The 27883-nt window shown below is 43.1% G+C and overlaps 1 protein-coding gene across 5 annotated transcripts in view; it reads left to right on the top strand.

The window, feature by feature from the left end:
* Positions 1-27883, top strand: part of LOC139364533 (son of sevenless homolog 1-like) — an 80395-nt gene that overhangs the window by 34471 nt on the left and 18041 nt on the right. For all 5 annotated transcript variants that reach the window (XM_071101333.1, XM_071101332.1, XM_071101331.1 and 2 more), the window contains exons 8-14: positions 491-589; positions 5454-5581; positions 9640-10301; positions 22919-23000; positions 26089-26211; positions 26758-26861; positions 27014-27236. In XM_071101333.1, coding sequence (XP_070957434.1) covers positions 491-589; positions 5454-5581; positions 9640-10301; positions 22919-23000; positions 26089-26211; positions 26758-26861; positions 27014-27236 — 1421 coding nt within the window. The remainder of the gene's footprint in view (positions 1-490; positions 590-5453; positions 5582-9639; positions 10302-22918; positions 23001-26088; positions 26212-26757; positions 26862-27013; positions 27237-27883) is intronic.

The following is a 27883-nucleotide window of genomic DNA, read 5'->3' on the forward strand; positions in this document are numbered from 1 at the left end:
AATATACTTTTTTTGAGAATCAAGATGAAAGTGGAAATGTTAAGCCCTTTTTAGACCTGTACATGCCTTTTGATTTGTGAACCGTACATGATACAGGCAGCGTCTTGGTGTCATTGTGCTCCAAAAGATGAATTTGAATTAATGTGAACAGTTGTATTTCAGAATCTAGACATACTCCACATTTTAGAGCACACTATAAGGAGTATAATTGCATCAAGATGTTGGCATCATGTACAGTTCATGGATCATGAGGTCTTACAGGAGTCATGTATAGGTCTAAAAAGGGCATAAAATATACACTTTAATCACGATTTTTTATTTTTTATTGTGATTTATTTTGTATTTTTTTTAAAGCACGTCAAACATTCCTCCCAATGCAGTTCCTGTGAGAATTGCCCCCCCCCCCAGACCACTGTTTACCTTGATAAGATTTGACACTTTATTACCTGCCCAAGTTAACCCTCATCTCTCTCTGTCTCTGACTCCCCAGTCTATATGCGAAGGCTTTAAGGAAGCAGTCCAGTACGTCCTGCCCCGGTTGCTCCTCACACCGGTCTATCATTGTCTCCACTATTTTGAAATCTTAAAGGTAAGCATGTATGAGGATTCATAATGTGGTCCTCTGTAGCTCAATTGGTTGAGCATGGCACTTGCAGCATTGCCAGGATTGTGGGTTCGATTCCCAGGGCCACCCATAACGTAAAAATGTATGCACGCTGGACTGGAAATCACTTTGGATGAAAGTCTGCTAAATGGCATATATTATAACATTTAATAATAATAGTGTATTAATATGTTGTGTCAGTATCTCCGAAGGTACTGTATATGGATTTTCTTTAAATAATGCAGTTTAAAACAACAACAAAGGGGTCCCATCTAAGGGATGGGGCAGGAGAAATGTAACCACTCTCAAATTCATAGACAGATCTATGGATTCAAGGACTTGACATCCATGGGATCAACATGATCGTTTTAACCATGAGGCATTTTTTAAATATTTTTTAAGAATGAATGGGTATATATCATTCATTTAAAAGTTTTAAAATGAATGTATCAATTGCAGATTGCCCCTTGGGAGGTTCCACACTCCTTCTCGTATTGTTTAACTTATTCAGACAGGTTTGAAATCAGAGAAGGGAGAGTAGGTGGGAGGGACACAGAAGGAAGGATGCCGCGATTGGTCTCTGGTGGGTAGTCATGCATGTGTTTTAGAGCAGAAAGTGTTACCTCTGGACCACATGATCTGTACTAGCGTGGAATATCTGCCAAAAGTCACAAGGACAGGAACCATGTGCCCCCCCCGAGAGAGCCTTAGTGCCGGGCTTCTTGTTCACACTTAGGCAAAGATTTGGCCCACACAATCCTTATTTTCTCCTAAGCCTCTTTCCAGCAAGCCATGGAAGTGGCGGCTGCTCTGGAGAGGGCTAAATCGCAGAATTTCTTTTCTACCCCTAGCTTACTTACTGCGAGTCCAGGGTAAAGGGAAAGTGGGTGTGGAGAGGAGTCTCTTTCTGCCTTGTCCTCAGATGGCATAGCCAAAGGGACAGCCATAGGATGCAAACCCATGGGTTATGCAACTCCGTGGAAGGTTAGTTCCACTCCGCTGGCACATAGTAGAACACTCCTTCCACGTCGTTCATTATTTCCCATAGAACGCATAGTCCCTCATTGATTATCCTTTACATGTCATGCGTTTGCACAGGTATACAAGACTATAACAGACCATGGGGCTCCCGAGTGGCGCAGCGGTCTAAGGCACTGCATCTCAGTGTAAGAAGCGTCACTACAGTCCCTGGTTTGAATCCAGGCTGCTCAACCACATCCGGCCGTGATTGGGAGCCCCATAGGGCGGCGCACAGTTGGCACAGCGTCGTCCAGGTTTGGCCGGGGGTAGGCTGTCATTGTAAATAAGAATTAGTTCTTAACTGACTTGCCTAGTTAAATATAATAATAATAATAATAATAATAATAATATAGACACTGTTGCTACAGATGCAAAAGGTAGGGCTTTCTGTACTTTAACCACGGCATGCTAGCTACCTTATTAGTTTAGAGACTTGAATAAAACTGCAAAGAAGATGACATAGATGAAAAACTGACGGTTACTTTAGGTCCGCTCACCTAAACACATTTGGCTACCAGAGCCATGTACGTGTATATATTGCTTATACATTGTATTCAGACACCTTGACTTTTTACACATTTTGTTACGTTACAGCCTCATTCTAAAATTGATTAAATAGTTTTTTTCCCTCATCAATCTACACACAATACCCCATAACAACTATTCAGACCCTTTAGTCAGTACTTTGATGATGCACCTTTGTCAGCAATTACAACCATGAGTCTTCTTGGGTATGAGGCTACAAGCTTGGCACACCTGTATTTGGGGAGTTTCTCCCATTCTTCTTTGCAGATCCTCTCCAGCTCTGTCAGGTTGGATAGGGAACGTCACTGCACAGCTATGTTCAGGTCTTTCCAGACCGGGTTCAAGTCCAGGCTCTGGCTGGGCCACTCAAGGACATTCAGAGATTTGTCCCGAAGCCACTCCTGTGTTGTCGTGGCTGCGGGCTCAGGGTCATTGTCCTGTTGGAAGGTGAACTTTCACCCCAGTCTGAGATCCTGAGCGCTCTGGAGCAGGTTTTCATCAAGGATCTCATTCTGCTTTGCTCTATTCATCTTTCCCTTGATCCTGACTAGTCTCACAGTCCCTGCCGCTGAACCCGACCATGCTTCACCTTAGGGGCCGTGCCAGGTTTCCGCCAGACATGGCGCTTGGCATTCAGGCCAAATAATTCAATCTTGGTTTCATCAGACCAGAGAATCTTGTTTCTCATGGTCTGAGAGTTTTTAGGTGCCTTTTGGCAAAGTCCAAGCTGGCTGTCATGTGCCTTTTTACTGAGGAGTGGCTTCCGTCTGGCCACTCTAACATAAAGGCCAGATTGGTGGAGTACTGCAGATATGGTTGTCCTTCTGGAATATTCTCCCATCTCCACAGAGGAACTCTGGAGCTTTGTCAGAGTGACCATCAGATTCCTGGTCAGGCCCTTCTCCCCCGATTGCTCCGTTTGGCTGGGTGGTCAGCTCTAGGAAGAGTCTTGGTGGTTCCAAAGTTCTTTCATTTAAGAATGGTGGAGGCCACTGTGTTCTTGGGGACCTTCAATGCTGCAGTAATTTTGGGGTACCCTTCCCCAGATCTGTGCCTCAACACAATCATGTCTCGGACCTCTACGTACAATTCCTTCAACCTCATGGCTTGGTTTTTGCTCTGACATGCATTGTCAACTGTGGGACCTTATATAGACAGGTGTGTGCCTTTCCAAATCATGTCCGATCAATTGAATTTACCACAGGTTGACTCCAAGTTGTAGAAACATCTCAAGGATGATCAATGGAAACAGGATACACCTGAGCTCAATTTCAAGTCTCATAGCAAAGGGTCTGAATAATAAGGTATTTCTGTTTTCACTTTTTTCACTTTGTCATTATGGGGTATTGTGTGTAGATTGATGATGGGGGGAGGGGGGGGGTGGTGTTTTAATACATTTTAGAATAAGGCTGTAAAAAAAATCAAGGGGTCTGAAAAATTGAATGTGCTATAGTCGTGGCCAAAAGTTTTGAGAATGACACAAATATACATTTTCACAGTCTGCTGCCTCAGTTTGTATGATGGCAATTTGCATATACTCCAGAATGTTATGAAGAGTGATCAGATGAATTGCAATTAATTGAAAAGTCCCTCTTTGCCATGCAAATGAACTGAATCCCCCAAAAAACATTTCCAATGCATTTCAGCCCTGCCACAAAAGGACCAGCTGACATCATGTCAATGATTATCTCGTTAACAAAGGTGTGAGTGTTGACGAGGACCAGGCTGGAGATCACTCTGTCATGCTGATTGAGTTCGAATAACTGACTGGAAGCTTCAAAATGAGGGTGGTGCTTGGAATCATTGTTCTTCCTCTGTCAACCATGCTTACCTGCAAGGAAATATGTGCCGTCATCATTGCTTTGCACAAAAAGGGCTTCACAGGCCCTTTATTGCTGCCAGTAAGATTGCACCTAAATCAACCATTTATCGGATCATCAAGAACTTCAAGGAGAGCGGTTCAGTTGTTGTGAAGAAGGCTTCAGGGCGCCCAAGAAAGTCCAGCAAGCGCCAGGACCGTCTCCTAAAGTTGATTCAGCTGTGGGATCGGGGCACTACCAGTACAGAGCTTGCTCAGGAATGTCAGCTGGCAGGTGTGAGTGTGTCTGCACACACAGTGAGGCAAAGACTTTTGGAGGATGGCCTGGTGTCAAGAAGGACAGCAAAGAAGCCACTTCTCTCCAGGAAAAACATCAGGGACAGACTGATATTTTGCAAAAGGTACAGGGATTAGACTGCTGAGGACTGGGGTAAAGTCCTTTTCTCTGATGAATCCCCTTTCCGATTGTTTGGGGCATCCAGAGAAAAGCTTGTCCGGAGAAGACAAGGTGACCGCTACCATCAGTCCTGTGTCATGCCAACAGTAAAGCATCCTGAGACCATTCATGTGTGGGGTTCCTTCTCAGCCAAGGGAGTGGGCTCACTCACAATTTTGCCTAAGAACACAGCCATGAATAAAGAATGGTACCAACACATCCTCCGAGAGCAACTTCTCCCAACCATCCAGAAACAGTTTGGTGACGAACAATGCCTTCTCCAGTATGATGGAGCACCTTGCTATAAGGCAAAAGTGATAACTAATTGGCTTGGGTAACAAAACATCAATATTTTGGGTCCATGGCCAGGAAACTCCCCAGACCTTAATCCCATTGAGAACGTGTGGTCAATCCTCAAGAGGCGGGTGGACAAACAAATGCCCACAAATTCTGACAAACTCCAAGCATTGATTATGCAAGAATGGGCTGCCATCAGTCAGGATGTGGCCCAGAAGTTAATTGACAGCATGCCAGGGTGGATTGCAGAGGTCTTGAAAAAGAAGGGTCAAAATATTGACTCTTTGCATCAATTTCATGTAATTGTCAATTAAAGCCTTTGACACTTATGAAATGCTTGTAATTATACTCCAGTATTCCATAGTAACATCTGACTAAAATATCTAAAGACACTGAAGCAGCAAACTTTGTGGAAATTAATATTTGTGTCATTCTCAACTTTTGGCCACGACTGTGTATATATAAAGGAGGGCGAGACAATGTTGGTAATGTTGGACCAATCCTTGGTAGTCGCTCAAGAAAGTACGAATTAAGGGGAAACACTGGAGTTGAGGGGGTTGGGAATGAGAGAATGACGGAGAGGAAGGGATTTTTTTTTCTCCCTCAGCCGTAATCTCGCTCATGAGTTTGGCCTTATACCGCATCATGATCCTTCTCTAGACTCCCCCTACCAGCGAAACCACCTGATCCAACATTTTATTCTCTACCCCTCTTTCTCTGCCCCATCCCCTCTTCGCCCCTCCTTTCCACAGCAACTAGAGGAGAAAAGTGAGGACGAGGAGGACAAGGAGTGTCTGAAGCAGGCCATCACGGCGCTGCTCAATCTGCAGAGTAGCATGGAGAGGATCTGCTCCAAGAACATGGCCAAGAGGAGGCTGAGGTAGGCAGAGGAGCGCCAATTTACAACCCCTCCTGGTCCATCCACACCTGGTTCTCTTTACCCAAGAAGATACAAAGCTAGCTCTGACACACACAGTACATATGCACACACAGTAATAGAAATCCACAAGCAAGATATGGGAAGATAACTCACACACACAATGGCACAGACCAGACAAGCACCAAAAGATGGATATGTCTCATATGTGCACTATATATACTCCGAGGCGTTAACACTTGCACAGCACAATACACACCTCACAATAGACACCCACACTAACACACACACAGCAATTCATACTACTGCCTCATTGGTGTACTCCTCCCATCCTCTGCACACCCCCCACCCTAAGCTCAGTTCTGAGTTTCCCTCTGGACCTAAAATAGACTTGTGGGGGGGGGGGGTTGGAGGGGGGCTCGCCACTGTGTTGTCGGAGGGAAGTTGTGTCAGGAATTGGGCTGTCCTGTTCTGGTGTTATTGTTCCCGGCTTTGAGGGGGAAAAAAAGTGATCGAATTTGAAAGGGGGGGGGAGAATTCCCTTGCTTTCAACAGTGGACTTTAGCATCCAAACCGTGCGGACCATTTTTATCTCCATCCCTCCTTTTGTATTGGTGAAGAAAACAGGGTGTTTTTTTTGGTTACATGCGGTTGTCGCTCGTTCTTTACTTGAGTGGAGGACACAGGTTATAAACGAGAAAAAGATTACCCCTTTGCTGTTCTTTTTAGTTGTTTTTTTGTTTATTTTTCATGGGGAAAGGATGGCTTATCTTACGGTATGTCTTTGCACCCCATACTTTGGCGGGAACGTGGGGATGGTGACACACGTAGGAGGCTAAAATGGACAGTTCTAGAGGACACACTGAGTTGGGGTACCCCACAAGGGTTACCTTTATTGACTTTGGCCGTTTCGCTACACCTTTCCTGTCTCTAGGGGTCTTTGTATTTCGAGAGCCAGAACAAAGAACAACCCAAGAGCTCTGTCACAGCCATTTGAATTATGTTTGCTCTTTCGCAACCTTGCTGTTCATTAGGAAAAACGTAATAAGCTCTTAGTCGCCAATGCTCTGGCAAGGTCCATCGCTGCCTGGGATAAATGATGGTTTGATAATGATGCTCATTATAATTTTTTGCTTTAATTAACTACTTGATTAATTTCATTGCAAGACTGCTCGTTTAAAGATGAATGTAAATGCACTTGACCTCTTTGATCATATTTGAGAGTAGGCAAAGTTTTGACAGTTTCTTTCTGTGTATAGTTTTTAGAGTTTCACACTTAATGGACTGGGAAATGGAAATTGTAGTTTCTGGGGTGAATTTTGTGTGTAGTCTATCCCTTGCCCTTCAGAGGTGCCCCTTGTCTCTCTGCGAAGCTAATTCGGGCCGGGTGAAATTCCTCCTGTACTTTTGAGGTGCTGGTATGAAGACAGGCGCGTGAGTTGGCTTCGCCTGCCTCCCCCTCCTCTCAGGAGTGCTGATGCGAGTCGTCGTGCGTCCACGAAAAACAAAGTAAGCCCTCCCTCGATTGTTTACAAGTAGTTTTAGTTCAGACGCACTGTACTAGCGGGTGTTAAATCCTTGTTGATTTTTTTCCTATCACCCTCTCACTCAATCAATTTGTAGAACCACCAACAAATCTTTAGCCCCCCCCCAAAAAAAGAAAATTGGGATATCTGAAATCAAGCCCCAGTGGCGCAATGCTGTTCGATTATTCTAAGTAGGTGGTTTTAGAAGTGATCATTGGAATTATTGCTCAGCTGATTTGTCATGAGCAGTAGAGGTGAGATTCTGGTTCTGGTGTGCCGCAGAGTTTTCTCCTCTTCTGCTTACTTAAGTTTTGTCATTCTGGTTTTGAAAGAGTACCGTATGTGCAGGTTTTCACTCAAACCAGTCTTTTTGTATCGAATTGCTGAAAGAGTTTTAAACTTACTCCTCACATGACCTAATTATTACAGGGGGCATGGTCCTTAGTAATGAATAAATACTTTAAATAGACATTGGTATAATATAAGAATAAAGAGATTGTGGTCCTAAAATAACTCATTTTGAATATGATAGTCATACCATAGACCATGTTAATGGTAGATGAACCAAAACAATATTTAAATACTGTCTGGCTCAAATAAAAATAATCCGATGCTCTTTATTCTTTTAGACTCATTCTATTCTTATGCACTTTCTCATTTGGTCCTCCAAGGCACCCTGTTAACCACGGGTGTGGGCCCTTCCTCGGTACCGTTTTGTTGAACTGCCGGAATGGTGAGGAAGTTTAGTCAATTGGCCTGCTGGGTGTAAACTGAAGGGACATGACTGACCAGCAAACTGATGTTGAATTACCTAATGGGTTCTGGTTAGGTTAAGTTTAGGGTTATTGGTGTGGTTAAAGGAAAACTCCCATCCAAAAACTATCTTTTAGAATTTATTTAATTAGTCCTTTGTTGGATTGCTGACATGCAAAACATTTATCAACAATGGGGACTAATGAAACAAAAACTAAAAGATAGTTTTTGGGTGGAATTTTACTTTAAGGTTAGGGTCAGGATTATAAACTCAGCAAAAGAAGAGAATCCATTAAAATCCAATTAATTTCATAGATCTTCATTGTAAAGGGTTTAAACACTGTTTCCCATGTTTGCAATGTCTGTACTGTGTGACACCTAAGACCGTGCTACAGGGAGACAGGATAGACAACTGGTCGTCCTCGCAGTGGCAGACCACGTGTAACAACACCTGCACAGAACTGGTACATCCGAACATCACACCTGCGGGATAGGTACAGGATGACAACAACAACTGCCCGAGTTACACCAGAATGCACAGTCCCTCCATCAGTGCTCAGACTGTCCGCAATAGGCTGAGAGAGGCTGGACTGAGGGATTGTAGGCCTGTAGTAAGGCAGGTCCCCACCAGACATCACCGGCAACAATGTTGCCTATGGGCACAAACCCACCGTCGCTGGACCAGACAGGACTGAAAAAAAGTGCTTGTCACTGACGAGTCACGGTTTTGTCTTGCCAGGGGTGATGGTCGTATTTGCGTTTATCGTAGAAGGAATGAGCGTTACACCGAGGACTGTACTCTGGAGCGGGATCGATTTGGAGGTTTAGGGTCCGTCATGGTCTGGGGCGGTGTCACAGCATCATCGGACTGAGCTTGTGTCATTGCAGGCAATCTCAACGGTGGTCGTCACAGGGAAGACATCCTCCTCCCTCATGTGGTACCCTTCCTGCAGGCTCATCCTGATATGACCCAATGCCACCAGCCATACTGCTCGTTCTGTGTGTGATTTCCTGCAAGACAGGAACGTCAGTGTGCTGCCGTGGCCAACGAAGTGCCTGGACTTCAATCCCAATGAGCATGTCTGGGACCTGTTGGATCGGAGGGTGAGGTCTAGGAAATGTCAGGGAACTTGCAAGTGCCTTGGTGGAAGAGTGGGGTAACATCTCACAGCAAGAACTGGCAAATCTGGTACAGTCCATGGAGGAGATGCACTGCAGTACTTAATGCAGCTGGTGGCCACACCGTATACTGACTGTTTCTTTTGATTTTGACCCCCCCCCCCCCCCCCCCCCCCTTTGTTTAGGGACACATTATTCAATTTCTGTTAGTCACGTCTCTTGTTCAGTTTATGTCTCAGTTGTTGAATCTTATTTTCATGCAAATATATACACATTTTCTGAAAATAAACCCAGTTGACAGTGAGAGGATGTTTCTTTTTTTGCTGAGTTTAGTTATGGGTGGGGATGCCAGTCACGTCGCTTCAGTCGCACCCAGTGTTTTGTTAATGAGATGTTATTTGTAGGAACCCCCTCCTGGACCAGGTTTAGTTGTACCGCTGCTTTAGCCACCCACACTGACCATCCACTCAATCTCAGTCTCGCTGGCTTTGTTGACTTGTTTTCCATTGTCAATGGGCTGTGAACATCAGACCCACATTTCCCTTCCTCTCTTCTCCCCCGCTTTCCTTTTTTTTCTCACATTCTTTCTCTTACATTCAACTTTTTTGTCATTTTATCTCATCTTTTCTTTCTCTCTCTCCTCAAACTGTACGGCGGCACCAGCGAGTCAGCTTGCCGCTTCTACAGCCAGCAGATGAAGGGCAAGCACCTGGCCATCAAGAAGATGAACGAGATCCAGAAGAACATTGACGGCTGGGAGGGCAAGGACATTGGCCAGTGCTGCAACGAATTCATCATGGAGGGGACGCTGACACGCGTGGGCGCCAAGCACGAACGGCACATCTTCCTCTTCGACGGCCTGATGATCTGCTGCAAGTCCAACCACGGTCAGCCGCGCTTGCCTGGCGCCTCGTCCACCGCCGAGTACCGCCTCAAGGAGAAGTTCTTAATGCGCAAGGTTCAGATCAATGACAAGGACGACAAGGAGGGCGAGTACCGGCACGCCTTTGAGATCATCCTCAAAGATGGCAACAGCGTGGTGTTCGCCGCCAAGTCGGCCGAGGACAAGAATGGCTGGATGGCGGCGCTCATCTCACTGCAGTACCGCTCGACGCTGGAGCGTATGCTGGACTCGGCCATGCTACAGGAGGAGAAGGAGGAGCAAATGAGGCTGCCCGGGGCGGAGCTTTACCGGTTCGCCACGCCCGACTCTGAGGAGAACGTGGTGTTCGAGGAGAACGTGCAGTCCAAGTCGGGCATCCCCATCATCAAGGCGGGTACAGTGCTCAAGCTCATCGAAAGGCTCACCTTCCACATGTATGCAGGTGAGAAAAAGCATGACACAGCAAAAGGTTTCCTATGTTGACCTGTTGAAATGCATGCCTTTTCCGTACAGTAGGCTATACAAATAACTCCCTCAGATGTGTGGAATAACAGTAGTTGCTAAATCCTAGTAGAGAACATCTTGCAGACCCTTTCCTATCGTAGAACAAGGGGAAGGGGCAGGGTTTTGGTTTTAGAGAGGAGGAGAATCCTGTGAAAAAGTAGTCTGTAGGAGTCAAATTTGGTGTTCAACAACCGGTTTAAAGGTTTAACCCTTTACAGTCGTGCGATTTGGCCTAAATGGATAGGGCTAAATTGAAATGTTTTTTTTACAGAAGAAATATGAAATGCATAAGCATAGTAGCAATTGAAAGGGAACAGTTTGGAGATTATGGGAACATTATTTGACCAAAGTTGAGGATACGACAGTTCACCTTTCACAAGGCTGAATCCGAACATTACACTGTTGATTTTATGTGCGTTTTACCTTTACTGTACTTTTCGCCGCATTTGTTGATAAGGGAATCTGAAAATACTCTGGATACATTCAGTAACATGATAACAATATTCCTGGAAAATGTGAGGTAGGTGCAACATAAGACAAAAAAAATAGTTTGAGTGAGAGGACCAACTGGTGTGCAGAGTTCCTGCGTAATTTCAATGCACTTTAATGACTCGAAGAAGAGTCTTCAACTATAACATGATTTTTTTTGCGTTCTCCTAGCTGAGCTGTTAAGCGACAAGAGCAAGCACACTTGTAGTTGTTTTGTTTGTAACACAGACCTGCATCGCCACCATCACACAATTACTGTTGTTCATGCAATCCAAAAACAGCCCATTTTATAAATTGCAGTCTGAGTCAGCTGGGCATCCTGAAAGCTTGTTCTATTGCCAACATGACTAGCTAAGTTATGAAATGCTATCTTACGGTGTTAGGCTTTCACGGGGCAATTCAGAGAAACAGATCGTAATTTTGGTGCGCATAGAAAAGGAGTCATGCTTTAGACCGTTAGGTTCTAATTTTTCAGAGTAAATAACTCACGCACACTAGAGAAGCTTAACCAAGTTTAATATCCCACTTAAGGCACTCCTCCTTCTCTACAATCCTTACATCTTATGGTTCCACAGGAAGAGGGTAGTAAACCCTTATTATTCCCTTCAGGGGATCTGACCTGACCTCCTGACCTCAACCCCTCCTTTGCCTAATCCACAGATGTCCACCTGCTTCCCCTATAGCAATATTTTGATCTCCTCCTGTCCACCCAGCACATTCCACAGCCACTGTCTTTCTACAGATCTCGCTCCTTTATATACTATGCGTCTGATCTATCATGTCTTTAATATCTCAATGTTCAAAGTTCAGAATCCAACGAGACAAACATGCTCATTCTGTTCAGAACAACCTAGGGTATGACACCATGTCATCTTGTAATTGTACATCAAACATAGTGATCATAAACGTTGACACTGCATGTTATTGTATAGCCACGGTGTTCCAATTTAGGCGCTTACCAGTGCCCAAATATGCCATTTTCAACCCGTATACAGGTACGAGTGTAAAGGGCTACAGGGAGCAGGAAGTAGACATGGGTCACATCTCAAATGGCTCCCTCTCCACGTTTAATTTCTTTGAAATGAGAGAACTGGACAGGAAAGCGAATGCCAAGAAACCTAGATATTTTCTGTATCTTTTAAAAAAAAATCCTAACTATTAGGGCCTGGTCTCTTACTCACGTGTTCCCACCATTGTACACCTCCATTGTTTGTGTTTATGTAATATGCACTTGCCCAGTGCCTGGAGTGCCTGTTCCTGTTATCACCTTGTTGTTCTACACACCAAACCTTGAGCTTGGCACAAACGCAGTTTATGCCTAAACATAAAAGACAAGATAGTGGAAGGCCTTTTTCTTCCCCCCACTTTCGTCATCCCCGCATCCATTTATAGCTGTTTTCACACGGCTTGTAAATATTTGGCCACACTTGACGTCAGAGCGCGGGATGTGATGACCTGTTTTGTTTCAGTGTCAGTTTAGCTCCAGATAACACAGCGAGAACTGATAAAGAACAAAAAAAACAAGAGGACGAAGCCTATTTATCTTCACTTCGCCATTTTGTAAGTGACCGGTAGTATCAGATCTTTCCTGCCTGTTTAGTGTTTAAAGGGGAAGTTCAGTATCCTCACCTTGTGTGTAGCTGTTTAAAGAGAACCAACCCATGGATTACAGTTTCTCTGGGCCCATAGACTACTTTCAGGGTCATGAACCGTCTAGCATCATGTTATAAAATACTAAACTTCCCCCCTTTCCCTCACAGCCCTTTGTGGAGTGTTGGTGAGCTAGCCATTAGTGTTGTTGAGGTAATCACTTTGCAGACTTCAGTGGCACCTGAACTCCTTTAGTGATTCCTCACTAAAGCCAAACAACAAAAAAATCCATTACTTTTGGAAAGTTCATGAAATGTAATCCATAATATAGTTATTTTAGAGGAAGAATTGTTGACATATATATTTATCACATTTTGGCCTTACCCAGGCCGCCTTTAAGACTCTATAATGTTTCATCTGTAGGTGCTACAAAGCAAAAATGTATGTCATATGAAGCTTTACCACTTGCTCTGTAATAGGAGTAGTATTTTAATAGTAAAAAATAATAATAATTTATGAATATTGAAATATAAAAATGTAAACATGAATATTGAAAATATAACTTTTTTGATTTGGCTAATTTTTCAATATATTGTGGAACATAATAGGCTCTACAGGAATATCAAAGTTCCAGACTGGGATCTCTACTAGTTTTAAAGTTATGGCCCATTTTATTCAGAGAAATTGGCATAGTAGGCAATGTAACCAATCACAGCCCTCCTTTTACTTGAATCATTGCACATCCTACATATCACCAGCAGAGGGTGACCATTTTTAATAAATGTTCACTTTTACTGTTGGTAATATCAGAGATCCCCTCTGGAACTGATATGCCCGTAGAATAGGCTATATTATGCTCAACAATATATACATATGTGTGTGTATGTATATATGTGTGTGTGTGTGTGTGTGTATATATATATATATATGTATGTATATATGTATATACAGTGCCTTGCAAAAGTATTCGGCCCCCTTGAACTTTGCGACCTTTTGCCACATTTCAGGCTTCAAACATAAAGATATAAAACTGTATTTTTTTGTGAAGAATCAACAACAAGTGGGACACAATCATGAAGTGGAACGACATTTATTGGATATTTCAAACTTTTTTAACAAATCAAAAACTGAAAAATTGGGCGTGCAAAATTATTCAGCCCCTTTACTTTCAGTGCAGCAAACTCTCTCCAGAAGTTCAGTGAGGATCTCTGAATGATCCAATGTTGACCTAAATGACTAATGATGATAAATACAATCCACCTGTGTGTAATCAAGTCTCCGTATAAATGCACCTGCACTGTGATAGTCTCAGAGGTCCGTTAAAAGCGCAGAGAGCATCATGAAGAACAAGGAACACACCAGGCAGGTCCGAGATACTGTTGTGAAGAAGTTTAAAGCCGGATTTGGATACAAAAAGATTTCCCAAGCTTTAAACATCCCAAGGAGCACTGTGCAAGCGATAATATTGAAATGGAAGGAGTATCAGACCACTGCAAATCTACCAAGACCTGGCCGTCCCTCTAAACTTTCAGCTCATACAAGGAGAAGACTGATCAGAGATGCAGCCAAGAGGCCCATGATCACTCTGGATAAACTGCAGAGATCTACAGCTGAGGTGGGAGACTCTGTCCATAGGACAACAATCAGTCGTATATTGCACAAATCTGGCCTTTATGGAAGAGTGGCAAGAAGAAAGCCATTTCTTAAAGATATCCATAAAAAGTGTTGTTTAAAGTTTGCCACAAGCCACCTGGGAGACACACCAAACATGTGGAAGAAGGTGCTCTGGTCAGATGAAACCAAAATGTAACTTTTTGGCAACAATGCAAAATGTTATGTTTGGCGTAAAAGCAACACAGCTGAACACACCATCCCCACTGTCAAACATGGTGGTGGCAGCATCATGGTTTGGTCCTGCTTTTCTGCAGCAGGGACAGGGAAGATGATTAAAATTGATGGGAAGATGGATGGAGCCAAATACAGGACCATTCTGGAAGAACCTGATGGAGTCTGCAAAAGACCTGAGACTGGGACGGAGATTTGTCTTCCAACAAGACAATGATCCAAAACATAAAGCAAAATCTACAATGGAATGGTTCAAAAATAAACATATCCAGAATGGCCAAGTCAAAGTCCAGACCTGAATCCAATCGAGAATCTGTGGAAAGAACTGAAAACTGCTGTTCACAAATGCTCTCCATCCAACCTCACTGAGCTCGAGCTGTTTTGCAAGGAGGAATGGGAAATAATTTCAGTCTCTCGATGTGCAAAACTGATAGAGACATACCCCAAGCGACTTACAGCTGTAATCGCAGCAAAAGGTGGCGCTACAAAGTATTAACTTAAGGGGGCTGAATAATTTTGCACGCCCAATTTTTCAGTTTTTGATTTGTTAAAAAAGTTTGAAATATCCAATAAATGTTGTTCCACTTCATGATTGTGTCCCACTTGTTGTTGATTCTTCACAAAAAAATACAGTTTTATATCTTTATGTTTGAAGCCTGAAATGTGGCAAAAGGTCGCAAAGTTCAAGGGGGCCGAATACTTTCGCAAGGCACTGTATATATGTATGTGTGTGTGTGTATGTATGTATGTATGTATGTGTATATATATATATATGTGTTTGTGTGTATATATTTTTTTTTTAAATGCAAATCAAACATTTCTATATTCATGTTTAGATTTTTTAAATTTAATATTTGTTTATATTTTTCAAGAATGTATGAAAAAGTGATTGAAACCAAAATACTACTCATATTAGAGAAAGGGATAAAACTTCATATGACACCAATGTTTGTTTAGTAGCATCTACAGATGAAACACTATGGAGTCTTAAAGGAGGCCTGGATAAGGCCAAAATATCAGAAAAATGCCAACTTGTATTCAATATTTCTCAATTATGCTTTTAGACACATGTCAACAATCCTTCAACCAAAGGACACTTTTATGGACTATATTTTGTGAAAATGTAAAAAATCATGTTCTTTCTTTGTCTGGGTTTCGCGAGGAATCGCTCTTAAGAAAGGCTGAATGACCCAGCACACACAGCAGTTGTTAGACCATGGGATCTGTATTCTTCTCTACTGACTGGTGCCATTGTACCTAACCAGATACAAGGCTGCGATTGGACTAATAAGCTCTTCATTAATTAAAAGTAATGATGTCATTTTGGGGAAATAAATCACCAAATTCAAGTGGATCTGGGGAGCAAAACATTTAGGCCAAAGCGCTTTTGAATTTGTTCTGTTTCTATGCATTGTTATTCAATGTCATGCAAACATACAGGTGTTTGTATAAAATCTTCTTAAAAACACACGTTTTCCTTTGTGTAGCACGGAAGCCTTTCTGAACTCTTACACAAGTTTGAGTTTCATCTTGTTTGTCTCTGGATGTCTAGAGCAGTGTTTCTCAACTGTGGTAAGTGAGTACCCCCAAACTGTACACATTTTTGTTGAAGCACACCCGATTCAACTCACCCAAATGCTTGATGATTAGTTGACGAGTTGGTTCAGGTGTGCTTGTCCTGGGCTACACCAAACGTTTGTGCTGTTGGGGAGTAGTGAAGGACTGGAGTTAAAGAAACACTGGTCCAAGGTTAATGCAGCACAATACAAAGCCAGAAGAGAACATTCCTCTTATGGGTGGACTGTCCAGCTCACACCCCTGTGTAAACTTCCTCCCCCGAATAAAGAGTAGGGTGTAAATTTAGGCCACTATTTTCCTTTTTAGTTTTCAACCGTCTGTGTGCCACTGATTTCAAATAAGCCAAGGGAAACCAGCCTTTTGAGGAAAAGTGTGTCTGTGTTGCCCAGGGTAATTTGAAAAGGGGAAAAAGGTGCTTCCTGTACGATGCACCTCATGCCTGGACACACACCCTACTCCCACCCAGGAGACAGCAGTGGAGGGACAACACACTTTCTCTCTTATCTCTCTGTCCTGACTATCTGCATTACAATTTGCATGGATCTACGCTTCTCTTTTCCCATAAATTTTAATCAAGAATCCATATAGTCCATGAGCCAGGAGGGTCGGTCGGGTTCACTTGGGAGGGCGATGTCTCATAGTGATTTTTTTGAAGGTCAATGTCCCAAGAGTTAGAAAATGTGTGATAGCAATGGTAGCTTTCTGCGTGTTATCTTTCATCCCTCTGTCCCATAAATTTTTCCCATAAGGATTTTACCCTATGACAAACAATATCAGTATTGCTCACTTGTTCTCTTTAATCTTATATCATTGGAAAGCTTAGAGATTCAGACACATTTTCGGAATGTTCAGGTCAACAGAACTTTGACCATTGACCTCTATGGTACATAGCAGCAGTGGTGGAAAAATTACTCAATTGTCATACTTGATACCACAGAAAATGACCCAGTAAAATACTACTTGAGTAAAAGTCTAAAAGTATTTGGTTTTAAATATATACTTTTTAAAATGTATTTATATTTTTTTATTTATCCTTTATTTTACCAGGTAAATTGACTGGGAACACGTTCTTATTTGCAGCAACGACCTGGGGAATAGTTACAGGGGAGAGAAGGGGGATTAATGAGCCAATTGTATACTGGGGATTATTAGGTGACCGTGATGGTTTGAGGGCCAGATTGGGAATTTAGTTAGGACACCGGGGTTCACACCCCTACTCTTACGATAAGTGCCATGGGATCTTTAATGACCTCAGAAAGTCAGGACACCCGTTTAACATCCCATCCGAAAGACGGCACCCTACACAGGGCAGTGTCCTCAATCACTACCCTGGGGCATTGGGATGTTATTTAGACCAGAGGAAAGAGTGCCTCCAACTGGCCCTCCAACACACTTCAGTATCAGTGTGTTTGATACTTAAGTATCAAAAGTAAAAGTATAAACCATTTCAAATTCCGTATATAAGCAAACCAGACGGCACAATTCTTATTTTTATGTTTTTTATTGACGGATAGCCAGAGGCACACTCCATCACGCAGACATAATTTACAAACAAAGCATTTGTGTTTAGTGAGTCCACCAGATCAGAGGCAGTAGGGATGACCAGGATTATACTCTTGATAAGTGTGAATTTGACCATTTTCCTGTCAAAATATAGTACTTTAGGGTGTCTAGGAAAATGTATGTAAAAAGTACATTTATTTTCTTTAGGAATGTAGTGAAGTAAAAGTTGGAAAATATATGAATAGTAAAATAAAGTACAGATATCCCAGATATTTTTACTTGGCATGTCAGTCTTTTTGGGTAGGACTCTACAAGCTTGACACACCTGTATTTGGGGAGTTTCTCCCATTCTTCTCTGCAGATCCTCTCAAGCTCTGTAAGGTTGGATGGGGAGCGTCGCTGCACAGCTATTCTCAGGTCTCTTCAGAGATGTTCGATCGGGTTGAATTCCTGGCTATGGCTGGGCCATTCAAGAACATTCAGAGACTAGTCCCGAAGCCGCTCATGTGTTGTCTTGGCTTTGTGCTTAGCGTTGTTGTCCTGTTGGAAGGTGAACCTTTGCCCCTGTCTGAGGTCCTGAGCGCTCTGGAGCCGGTTTTCACCAATGATCTCTCTGTACTTTGCTCCTTTCATCTTTCCCTTCATCCTGACAAGTTTCCCAGTCTCTGCTGCTGAAAACACTTGGCATTCCGGCCAAAGAGTTCAATCTGGTTTTATCAGACCAGAGAATCTTGTTTCTCATGGTCAGAGTCTTTTAGGTGCCTTTTGGCAAACTCCAAGCAAACTGTCATGTGCCTTTTTACTGAGGAGTGGCTTCTCTTCTGGCCACTCTGCCATAAAGGCCTGATTGGTAGAGTGCTGCAGAGATGGTTGTCCTTCTGGAATGTTCTCCCATCTCCACAGAGGAACTCTGGAGCTCTGTCAGAGTGACCATGAGGGTTATTGGTCACCTCACTGACCAAGGCCCTTCTACCCGGATTGCTCAGTTTGGCCTGGCGGCCAACTCTAGGAGTGTTGGTGGTTCCAAACTTCTTCTATTTAAGAATGTTTGAGGCCACTGTGTTCTTTGGGACCTTCAATGCTGCAGAAATGTTTTGGTACCCTTCCCTAGATCGGTTTCTCGACACAATCCTGTCTCGGAACTCTACAGACAATTCCTTTGACCTCATGGCTTGGTATTGCTCTGACATGCACTGTCAACTGAGAGACCTTATATAGACAGGTGTGTGCCTTTCCAAATCATGTCCAATTAATTGAATGTACCACAGGTGGACTTAAATCAAGTTGTAGAAACATCTCAAGGATGATCAATGGAAACATGATGCACCTGAGCTCAATTTCAAGTCTCATAACAAAGGGTCTGAATACTTATGTAAATAAGGTATTTATGTTTTTTATTTGTAATACATTTGCTAACACTTTTAAAAACCTGCTTTCGCTTTGTCAATATAGGGTATTGTGTGTAGATTGATGAACTATTTTTATGTAATCCATTTTAGAATAAGGTTGTAACGTAACAAAATGTGTAAAAAGTCAAGGGGTCTGAATACTTTTTGTGTGTGTGTGTGTGTGTGTGTGTGTGTGTGTGTGTGTGTGTGTGTGAGAGCATTTGCTCACACACATATAACATGCACACACATTTATACTGACTCTACACAACTCAGAAGTTTGGACACACCTACTCATTCAAGGGTTTTTCTTTATTTTTACTATTTTCTACATTGTAGAATAGTAGTGAAGACATCAAAACTATGAAATTACACATGGAATCATGTAGTAACCTAAAAAGTGTTAAACAAATGAAAATATATTTGAGATTCTTTAAAGTAGCCACCCTTTGCTTTGCACTCTTGGCATTCTTTCAACCAGTTTTATGAGGAATGCTTTTCCAACAGTCTTGGAGTTCCCACATACGCTGAGCGCTTGTTGGCTGCTTTTCCTTCACTCTGTGGTCCAACTCATCCCAAACAATCTCAATTTGGTTGAGGTCAGGTGATTGGAGGCCAGTACATCTGATGCATCACTCTCCTTCTTGGTCAAATAGTCCTTACACAGCCTTGAGGTGTGTTGGGTCATTGTCCTGCTGAAAAACAAATGATGAGCGTTTTGATGTTGGTGTGCTGTGCCTTTTTTTTCTCCACACATAGTGTTGTGTGTTCCTTACAAACAACTCAACTGTAGTTTAATCTGTCCACAGAATATTTTGCCAGTAGCACTCTGGAACATCCAGGTGCTCTTTTGCGAATTTCAGACGTGCAGCAATGTTGTTTTTTGGACAGCAGTGACTTCTTCCGTGTTGTCCTCCCATAAACACCATTCTTGTTTAGTGTTTTACGTATTCTAGACTCGTCAACAGAGATGTTAGCATCTTCCAGAGATTTCTGTAAGTCTTTAGCTGACACTCTAGGATTCTTCTTAACCTCATTGAGAATTCTGCACTGGGCTCTTGCACTCATCATTTCAGTTCGGCCACTCCTAGGGAGAGTAGCAACAGTGCTGACCTTTCTCCATTTATAGACAATTTCACTTACTGTGGACTGATGAACATCAAGACTGTTAGAGATACTTTTGTAACCCTTTCCAGATTTATGCAAGTCAACAATTCTTAATCTTAGGTCTTCTGAGATCTCTTTTGTTCGAGGCATGGTTCACATCAGGCAATGCTTCTTGTGAATAGCAAACTCAAATGTTTTGAGTGTTTTTTTATAGGGAAAGGCAGCTCTAACCAACAACTCCACTCTCGTCAGAGTTGATTGGAATCCACGTTAGCTGACTCCTGACTCCAAAAGTCATTAGCCTTGGGGTTCACATACTTTTTCCAACCTACACGTTTAAAACCAGATATAAAGTATGTAGAAAAGATAATGGAGCTGTATATTTTTTTAATAAGATCATCTTTGAGAACTAACAACCACCAGAATAACTGTCTGAAATGCATTTTGTTAGAAAGTTTGAGTTACTCAGATAGTATAAGAACACAGCATGGACCACGGCAAAATGTGTAGAATTGCAGGAAATTGGCAATAAAACTGTCATTATCTCTCTGCCCCATTGCAAAATGTGTAGAATTGCAGGAAATTGGCAATAAAACTGTCATTATCTCTCTGCCCCATTGCAAAATGTGTAGAATTGCAGGAAATTGGCAATAAAACTGTCATTATCTCTCTGCCCCATTGCAAAATGTGTAGAATTGCAGGAAATTGGCAATAAAACTGTCACTATCTCTCTGCCCCATTGCAAAATGTGTAGAATTGCAGGAAATTGGCAATAAAACTGTCATTATCTCTCTGCCCCATTGCAAAATGCGTAGAATTGCAGGAAGATAACTTTAAAGTAACTACCCAGTGAAAATCAAACATTTATAAGTTCATATTCTGTTATGTCATACCCAGATAATGTGGTTGACTTGTCCTATACTTGTATTTGTGGTCAAAGCCACTGCAGTGTGTATGTTGGTGGTGGGGAGGGCAGGCGGGTGATCTATTTTTAAGCGTGTGTGGTGGAGTGGCAGCTGCGTGCGTCAGAGCAGCGTCTGTTTCCTGGCTGAAATAGTTTCAGGCCGATTGTTTGTAAATCCGCACTGAGGCAGCTATTGTCCAACCCCAGCCAGACCCCGGTGAAAGGAATTGGACAGATCCAACATGTGAACCACTAGCTAACGGTCCTGTTCACCCGCATAACCACAGTATCAGCACTCCTAATATACACACAGACCTGGGTCATGTTCACTCTGGAATGTTTGACATTTTGTTTGTCTGTTTTGTTCTGTTTGGTGCCTAATAAACATGGCATTGGTTGGCATATCTTAGACTGTTAACTTAATAGTTATAAGACATATAGCTAGCAAACAGTAGCGAATTTCATACAAGTCATCACCGCAAAGTCATGAAAGAACAATAGCTACTTGCACACTGCTGTTCCCACATGCTTCAAGAGGGCCACCATTGTTCCTGTTCCCAAGAAAGCTAAGGTAACTGAGCCAAACGACTACCCACTCACTTCCGTCATCATGAAGTGCTTTGAGAGACTAGTTAAGGACCATATCACCTCCACCCTACCTGACACCCTAGACCCACTCCAATTTGCTTACCGCCCCAATTGGTTCACAGACAACGCAATCGCAACCACACTGCACACTGCCCTAACCCATCTGGACAAGAGGAATACCTATGTGAGAATGCTGTTCATCGACGACAGCTCAGCATTTAACACCATAGTACCCTTAAACTCGTCATCAAGCTCGAGACCCTGGGTCTCGACCCCGCCCTGGGTACTGGACTTCCTGACGGGCCGTCCCCAGGTGGTGAGGGTAGGTAACAACATCTCCACCCCACTGATCCTCAACACTGGGGCCCCACAAGGGTGCGTTCTGAGCCCTCTCCTGTACTCCCTGTTCACCCACGACTGCGTGGCCATGCACGCCTCCAACTCAATCATCAAGTTTGCGGACGACACTACAGTGGTAGGCTTGATTACCAACAACTACGAGACGGCCTACAGGGAGGAGGTGAGGGCCCTCAGAGTGTGGTGTCAGGAAAATAACCTCACACTCAACGTCAACAAAACAAACAAAACAAAGGAGATGATTGTGGACTTCAAGAAGCAGCAGAGGGAGCACCCCCCTTTCCACATCGACGGGACAGTACTGGAGAGGGTAGTAAGTTTTAAGTTCCTCAGTGTACACATCACGGACAAACTGAATTGGTCCACCCACACAGACAGCATTGTGAACCTCAGGAGGCTGAAGAAATTCGGCTTGTCACCAAAAGCACTCACAAACTTCTACATATGCACAATCAAGAGCATCCTGTCAGGCTGTATCACCGCCTGGTACGGCAACTGTTCCGTCCACAACCATAAGGCTCTCCAGAGGGTAGTGAGGTCTGCACAACGCATCACCGGGGGCAAACTACCTGCCTTCCAGGACACCTACACCACCCGATGTCACAGGAAGGCCATAGAGATCATCAAGGACAATAACCACCCGAGCCACTGCCTGTTCACCCCGCTATCATCCAGAAGGCGAGGTCAGTACAGGTGCATCAAAGCAGGGACCGAGAGACTGAAAAACATATTTTATCTCAAGGCCATCAGACTGTTAAACAGCCACCACTAACATTGAGCGGCTGCTGCCAACATACTGACTCAACTCCAGCCACTTTAATAATGGAAATTGATGTAAAAAATGTATCACTAGCCACTTTAAACAATGCCACTTAATATAATGTTTACATACCCTACATTACTCATATCATATGTATATACTGTACTCTGTACCATCTACTGCATCTTGCCTATGCCGTTCTGTACCATCACTCATTCATATATCTTTATGTACATATTCTTTATCCCTTTACACTTGTGTGTATAAGGTAGTAGTTATGGAATTGTTAGGTTAAATTACTCGTTGGTTATTACTGCGTTGTCGGAACTAGAAGCACACGCATTTCGCTACACTCGCATTAACATCTGCTAACATGTGTATGTGACAAATAAATTTTATTTGATTAACAAAAAGGCTGACAATTCCCTTGTTTTGCCTTCTTGCAGATCCAAATTTCGTCCGAACATTTCTAACCACCTACAGGTCCTTCTGTAAACCTCAGGAGCTGCTGGGTCTTCTTATGGAGAGGTGAGTATGTTGATGCCATTCTAGGATTGGGCTCCACTGTTATTATTCTATGAACCGCCTTTGTGTCTAATATTGTATCATATTTTTCCAAATCAGATACATTGCCTTTCACTTTGGCAAATGTTTTCAGTTAACAAGACATTCGTCTGTGCTCGTTGACTCTGACCTTTGTCAGAACAAAGGCAGAGATGTATTCATCATGGACAATATATTCCCATATACATTTTTGAAACGAGGGCTGTTCCCGACTAAAATAATTATTGGTCAAGCGAGAGTCATCAGTTTTTTTTAGACTAATCGATTGGTCTAAATTTTTTAAACGTATATTTTTCCATATAAAGACACACACCCTATGTGTTTTGATAAAATCAACTATGTAGCTTGTCTGATGATTTAAACACACTGTTTGATTAAATAATTAAGACACACATGACTCAAGAGGGAGCCAGAGATCAAGATGGCCTCCTCCTCCTGCTGCTGCTGGCCTTCTCAAAATTCTGCCTTTACATTCCTGAAGTTGCCGGTAATAGGCTACACAAGGGGTCGGCAACTTTTTCCAGTTGGAGTGCCAATTTATGCCAACTATTATTTTCAATTAACAGTTTAATTTAATTTATAATAAAGTCTTTGTATCTAAAAATCATTGTAATGTGGTTCATCTAAGTTATATCTAAATGAAAATAATAAACATCTAAAAGTAACTTTTGCCATTGCCAACTATGTAAAAAAAAATAGTCTAAAGCCAACAAATAAAAACATTGCAGCCTGCAGGTAGAAAATATCCTGATTTAAAAAAATTAATATCCTATAAATCACTTTAGCTACGCATAGCCTGTCTGCAACGAACTTGAAACATTGTATCAACTAGGCTATCAACTGGATACACCGACGCTCTGTGCTAGCAAACTTGCAACATTGTAATATTCTGGGCCAGTGAGCTTCCTGAGCCAGTGAGCTTGAGACACAGCTGTAGGGATAAGAAGTAATCCTGGTATTTTATGACGTTTGCACTGGATCAGAGCATTACATTTTTCCCTTTCATGCTGAGTGCTTATTGAAAGGGAGAGAGATGGATTTTTTGTATATACAATGAGGAACCATTGTCATTCTCAATAAAAAACACACCTTTACTCACTGTTTGAGGTGAATGTGCGGGGGCACTGGTTAGTCAAGGTAATTGTGGTAACATGTATATGTAGGTAGAGTTAAAGTGACGATGCATAGATAATAACCAGAGAGTAGCAGCAGCGTAACAGAGGGGGGGAGACTATGCAAATAGTTTGGGTAGCCATTTGATTAGCTGGTCAGGAGTCTTATGGCTTGGGGGTAGAAGCTGTTAAGAAGCCTCTTGGACCTAGATTTGGCGCGCCGGGACTGCTTTCTGTGCGGTAGCAGAAAGAACAGCTTATGACTAGGGTGGCTATAGTCTTTGATGATTTTTAGGGCCTTCCTCTGACACCGCCTGGTATAGAGGTCCTGGATGTCAGGAAGCTTGGGCCCAATGATGTACTGGGCCGTACGAACTACCCTCTGTAGTGCCTTGCGGTCGGAGGCCGAGCAGTTGCCATAACAGGCAGTGATGCAATCCGTGAGGATGCTCTTGATGGTGCAGCTGTAGAACCTTTTGAGTATCTGAGGACCCATGGCAAATCTTTTCAGTCTCCTGAGGGGGAATAGGTTTTGTCGTTCCCTCTTCACGGCTGTCTTGGTGTGCTTGGACCATGTTAGTCTGTTGCTGATGTGGACGCCAAGGAACTTGAAGCTCTCAACCTGCTCCACTACAGCCCCGTTGATGAGAATGTGGGTGTGCTCTGTCCTCATTTTCCTGTAGTCCACGATCATCTCCTTTGTCTTGATCACATTGAAGGAGAGGTTGTTGTCCTTGCACCACACGGTCAGGTCTCTGAACTCCTCCCTATAGGCTGTCTCGTCGTTGTCGGTGATCAGGCCTACCACTGTTGTCATCAACAAACTTAGTGATGGTGTTGGAGTTGTGCCTGGCCGTGCAGTCATGAGTGAACAGGGAGTACAGGAGGGGACTGAGAATGCACCCCTGAGGGGCCCCCTTGTTGAGGATCTGAGTGGCGGATGTGTTGTTACCTACCCTTACCACCTGCGAGATGCCCCTTAGGAATTCCATTATCCAGTTTCAGAGTGAGGTGTTTAGTCCCAGGGTCCATAGCTTAGTGAGAACTTTGAGGGCACTATGTTGTTGAATGCTGAGCTTTATTCAATGAATAGCATTCTCTCATAGGTGTTCCTTTTGTCCAGGTGTGAAAGGGCAGTGTGGAGTGCAATAGAGATTGCATCATCTGTGGGTCTGTTGGTGCAGTATGCAAATTGGAGTGGGTCTAGGGTTTCTGGGATAATGGTGTTGATGTGAGCCATGACCAGCCTTGCAAAGCATTTCATGGCTACAGATGTCAGTGCTACAGGTCGGTAGTCATTTAGGCAGGTTACCTTAGTGTTCTTGGGCACAGGGATTATGGTGGTCTGCTTGAAACATGTTGGTATTACAGACTCAGACAGGTAGAGGTTGAAAATGTCAGTGAAGACACTTGCCAGTTTGTCAGTGCATGCTCGGAGTACACGTCCTGGTATCCGCCTTGTGAATGTTGACTTATTTAAAGGTCTTACTGACATCGGCTGCGGAGAGTGTGAGATCACAGTCATCCGGAACAGCATGTTTCAGTGTTACTTGCCTCGAAGCGAGCATAGAAGTAATTTAGTTCCTCTGGTAGGCTTGTGTCACCCGTGCAGCTCCTGGCTGTGCTTCCCATTGTAGTCTGTAATAGTTTGCAAGCCCTGCCACTTCCGACGAGCATCGGAGCCTGTGTTGTACGATTCGATCTTAGTCCTGTATTGATGCTTCGCCTATTTGATGGTTCGTTAGAGTCACTGTGGGGAAGACGTCCTCAATGCACTTATTGCTAAAGCCAGTGACTGATGTGGTGTGCTCCTCAATTCCATCGGAAGAATCCCAAAACATATTCCAGTCTGGAACCTCTACTGTCTGGTTAAAGGTGTATCCCAGATTCCACACTGCTGTGTCTTCTCAGTTGTGATTTTGTTTTCTGGAACCTTCCAGGTTTGAAATTCCCGAGCCAAAGCCCACAGAGGCGGACCAGATGGCCATAGAGAACGGAGACCAACCTCTCAGCGCCGAACTCAAACGATTTCGCAAGGAGTTTGTCCAGCCAGTCCAACTCAGGTACCTCTGCACCCCTCCCCATTTACCACACCTAATTCCAGAGGTTGTGTTCATTAGGGACTATAACAGAAAACATTCAACAACAACAAAAAGTTATTCTTGGAAAAGCCGAGGTAGCCCCTGTCTGTTTTCTTTCATTTTGGTGCCTAATGAACATGGCCTAGGGGTCAACAGTACATCCTGGTTTCTTGTGATACACTTGGAAGGTAGTCTGTCCTGATTAGCAGAGAAAGGTTTCAAACTTTTTTAATGCTGGGCTGAAACAAAAGCATGCACTCTTTACATTTTTTTAACCTTTTTTGTTTGTTATGCTCCATATACTGTGCTTTCAGGAAGTATTCAGATCCCTTCCCCTTTTCCACTTTTGTTACGTTACAGCCTTATTCTAAAATCCTCATCAATTTACACATGATACTGCATAATGACAAGCGGGCAGATTTATTTGTTTTTTAGGTCAGGATTTGTAGTTAGCGCTCTCTTGCTGGTCAGTAACTGGTATCTTAACTGGTATCTTAACTGGTTTTGACCTACTCGCTCTTCCTGCAGGGTATTGAATGTATGTCGCCACTGGGTGGAGCACCACTTCTATGACTTTGAGCGGGACTGTCAGTTACTCAAGTGTCTGGAGGAGTTCATTGCATTGGTGCGAGGTATGTGTGGATAAATTGGGGCAAGGACTTTCTCTTCTTTTGTTGCATATCCTCTCTTTATTTCTTATTTTCCTCTCGTCTCTTCCTCTCTCGTATCTCTCCTCTACTTCTCTTCTCTGAGTGACAATCTCCCTCTCTGTGACCCCTCCCAGGCAAGGCCATGAAGAAGTGGGTGGAGTCCATTACCAAGATCATCCAGAGGAAGAAGCAAGCACAGGCCAATGGGCCCAGCCACAACATTACCTTCGAGAGCTCGCCACCGCCCATCGAGTGGCACCTCAGCAAGTCGGGCCAGACAGACCAGTTTGACCTCATGACCCTCCACCCCATTGAGATCGCCCGGCAGCTTACACTGCTTGAGTCCGACTTCTACAGGTAGGCCTACAGTACCGTATTGCTGTCCATGGCAGTTTTTTTTATTTTTAACTCCAGTCCTTTTTGTTCCAGTCCAGTACTAAAGCACCTCAATTTATCACTGGCTTGATGATTCCTTGGATCAGCTGTGTAAGTGGTGGACTAGAGCAAAAATGTGACTCACCACCTGGATTCGGTGCGATGTAGCAAAATTTGAAATGGTGTCTTTTACATTGGATAAAAGTATAGACTCAAAGATAGAAAATGGTTTATCATACTCTGCTTTGAAAGTTGATGAACTTGTAACACCACTTTTGAGAAAATGGCCCTTGAATGTTTTTGGACACCTACTTGGAGAGCTCTTCTTTGTCTACACCCATTCAGCATTGTTCACACCCTCTTAAGCCTTAACCCAACCCATCTCTTGAAGGATTAAATATGAGGCCATGTGTTAAACAGAGTGAGTATTGTAGTAAACAATTGAGGATTTCAAGACAAAGAGTGCTAAAAGTAGTAGCCTACAATAAGGAAAAGCTCCAGCTAAAAATACACTATCTAGTCCTTGTCCTATATCCTAATTTGACTTTGGTGCAGGTCATGTTCTTCACATTACCGTCTCTGGTAAAAACACACTATTTCAAATTAAATCTATGTTTTTGTCACATGCA

This window comes from Oncorhynchus clarkii, chromosome 13 (assembly GCF_045791955.1).
Source record: "Oncorhynchus clarkii lewisi isolate Uvic-CL-2024 chromosome 13, UVic_Ocla_1.0, whole genome shotgun sequence".
In the NCBI taxonomy this organism is placed as follows: domain Eukaryota; kingdom Metazoa; phylum Chordata; class Actinopteri; order Salmoniformes; family Salmonidae; genus Oncorhynchus; species Oncorhynchus clarkii.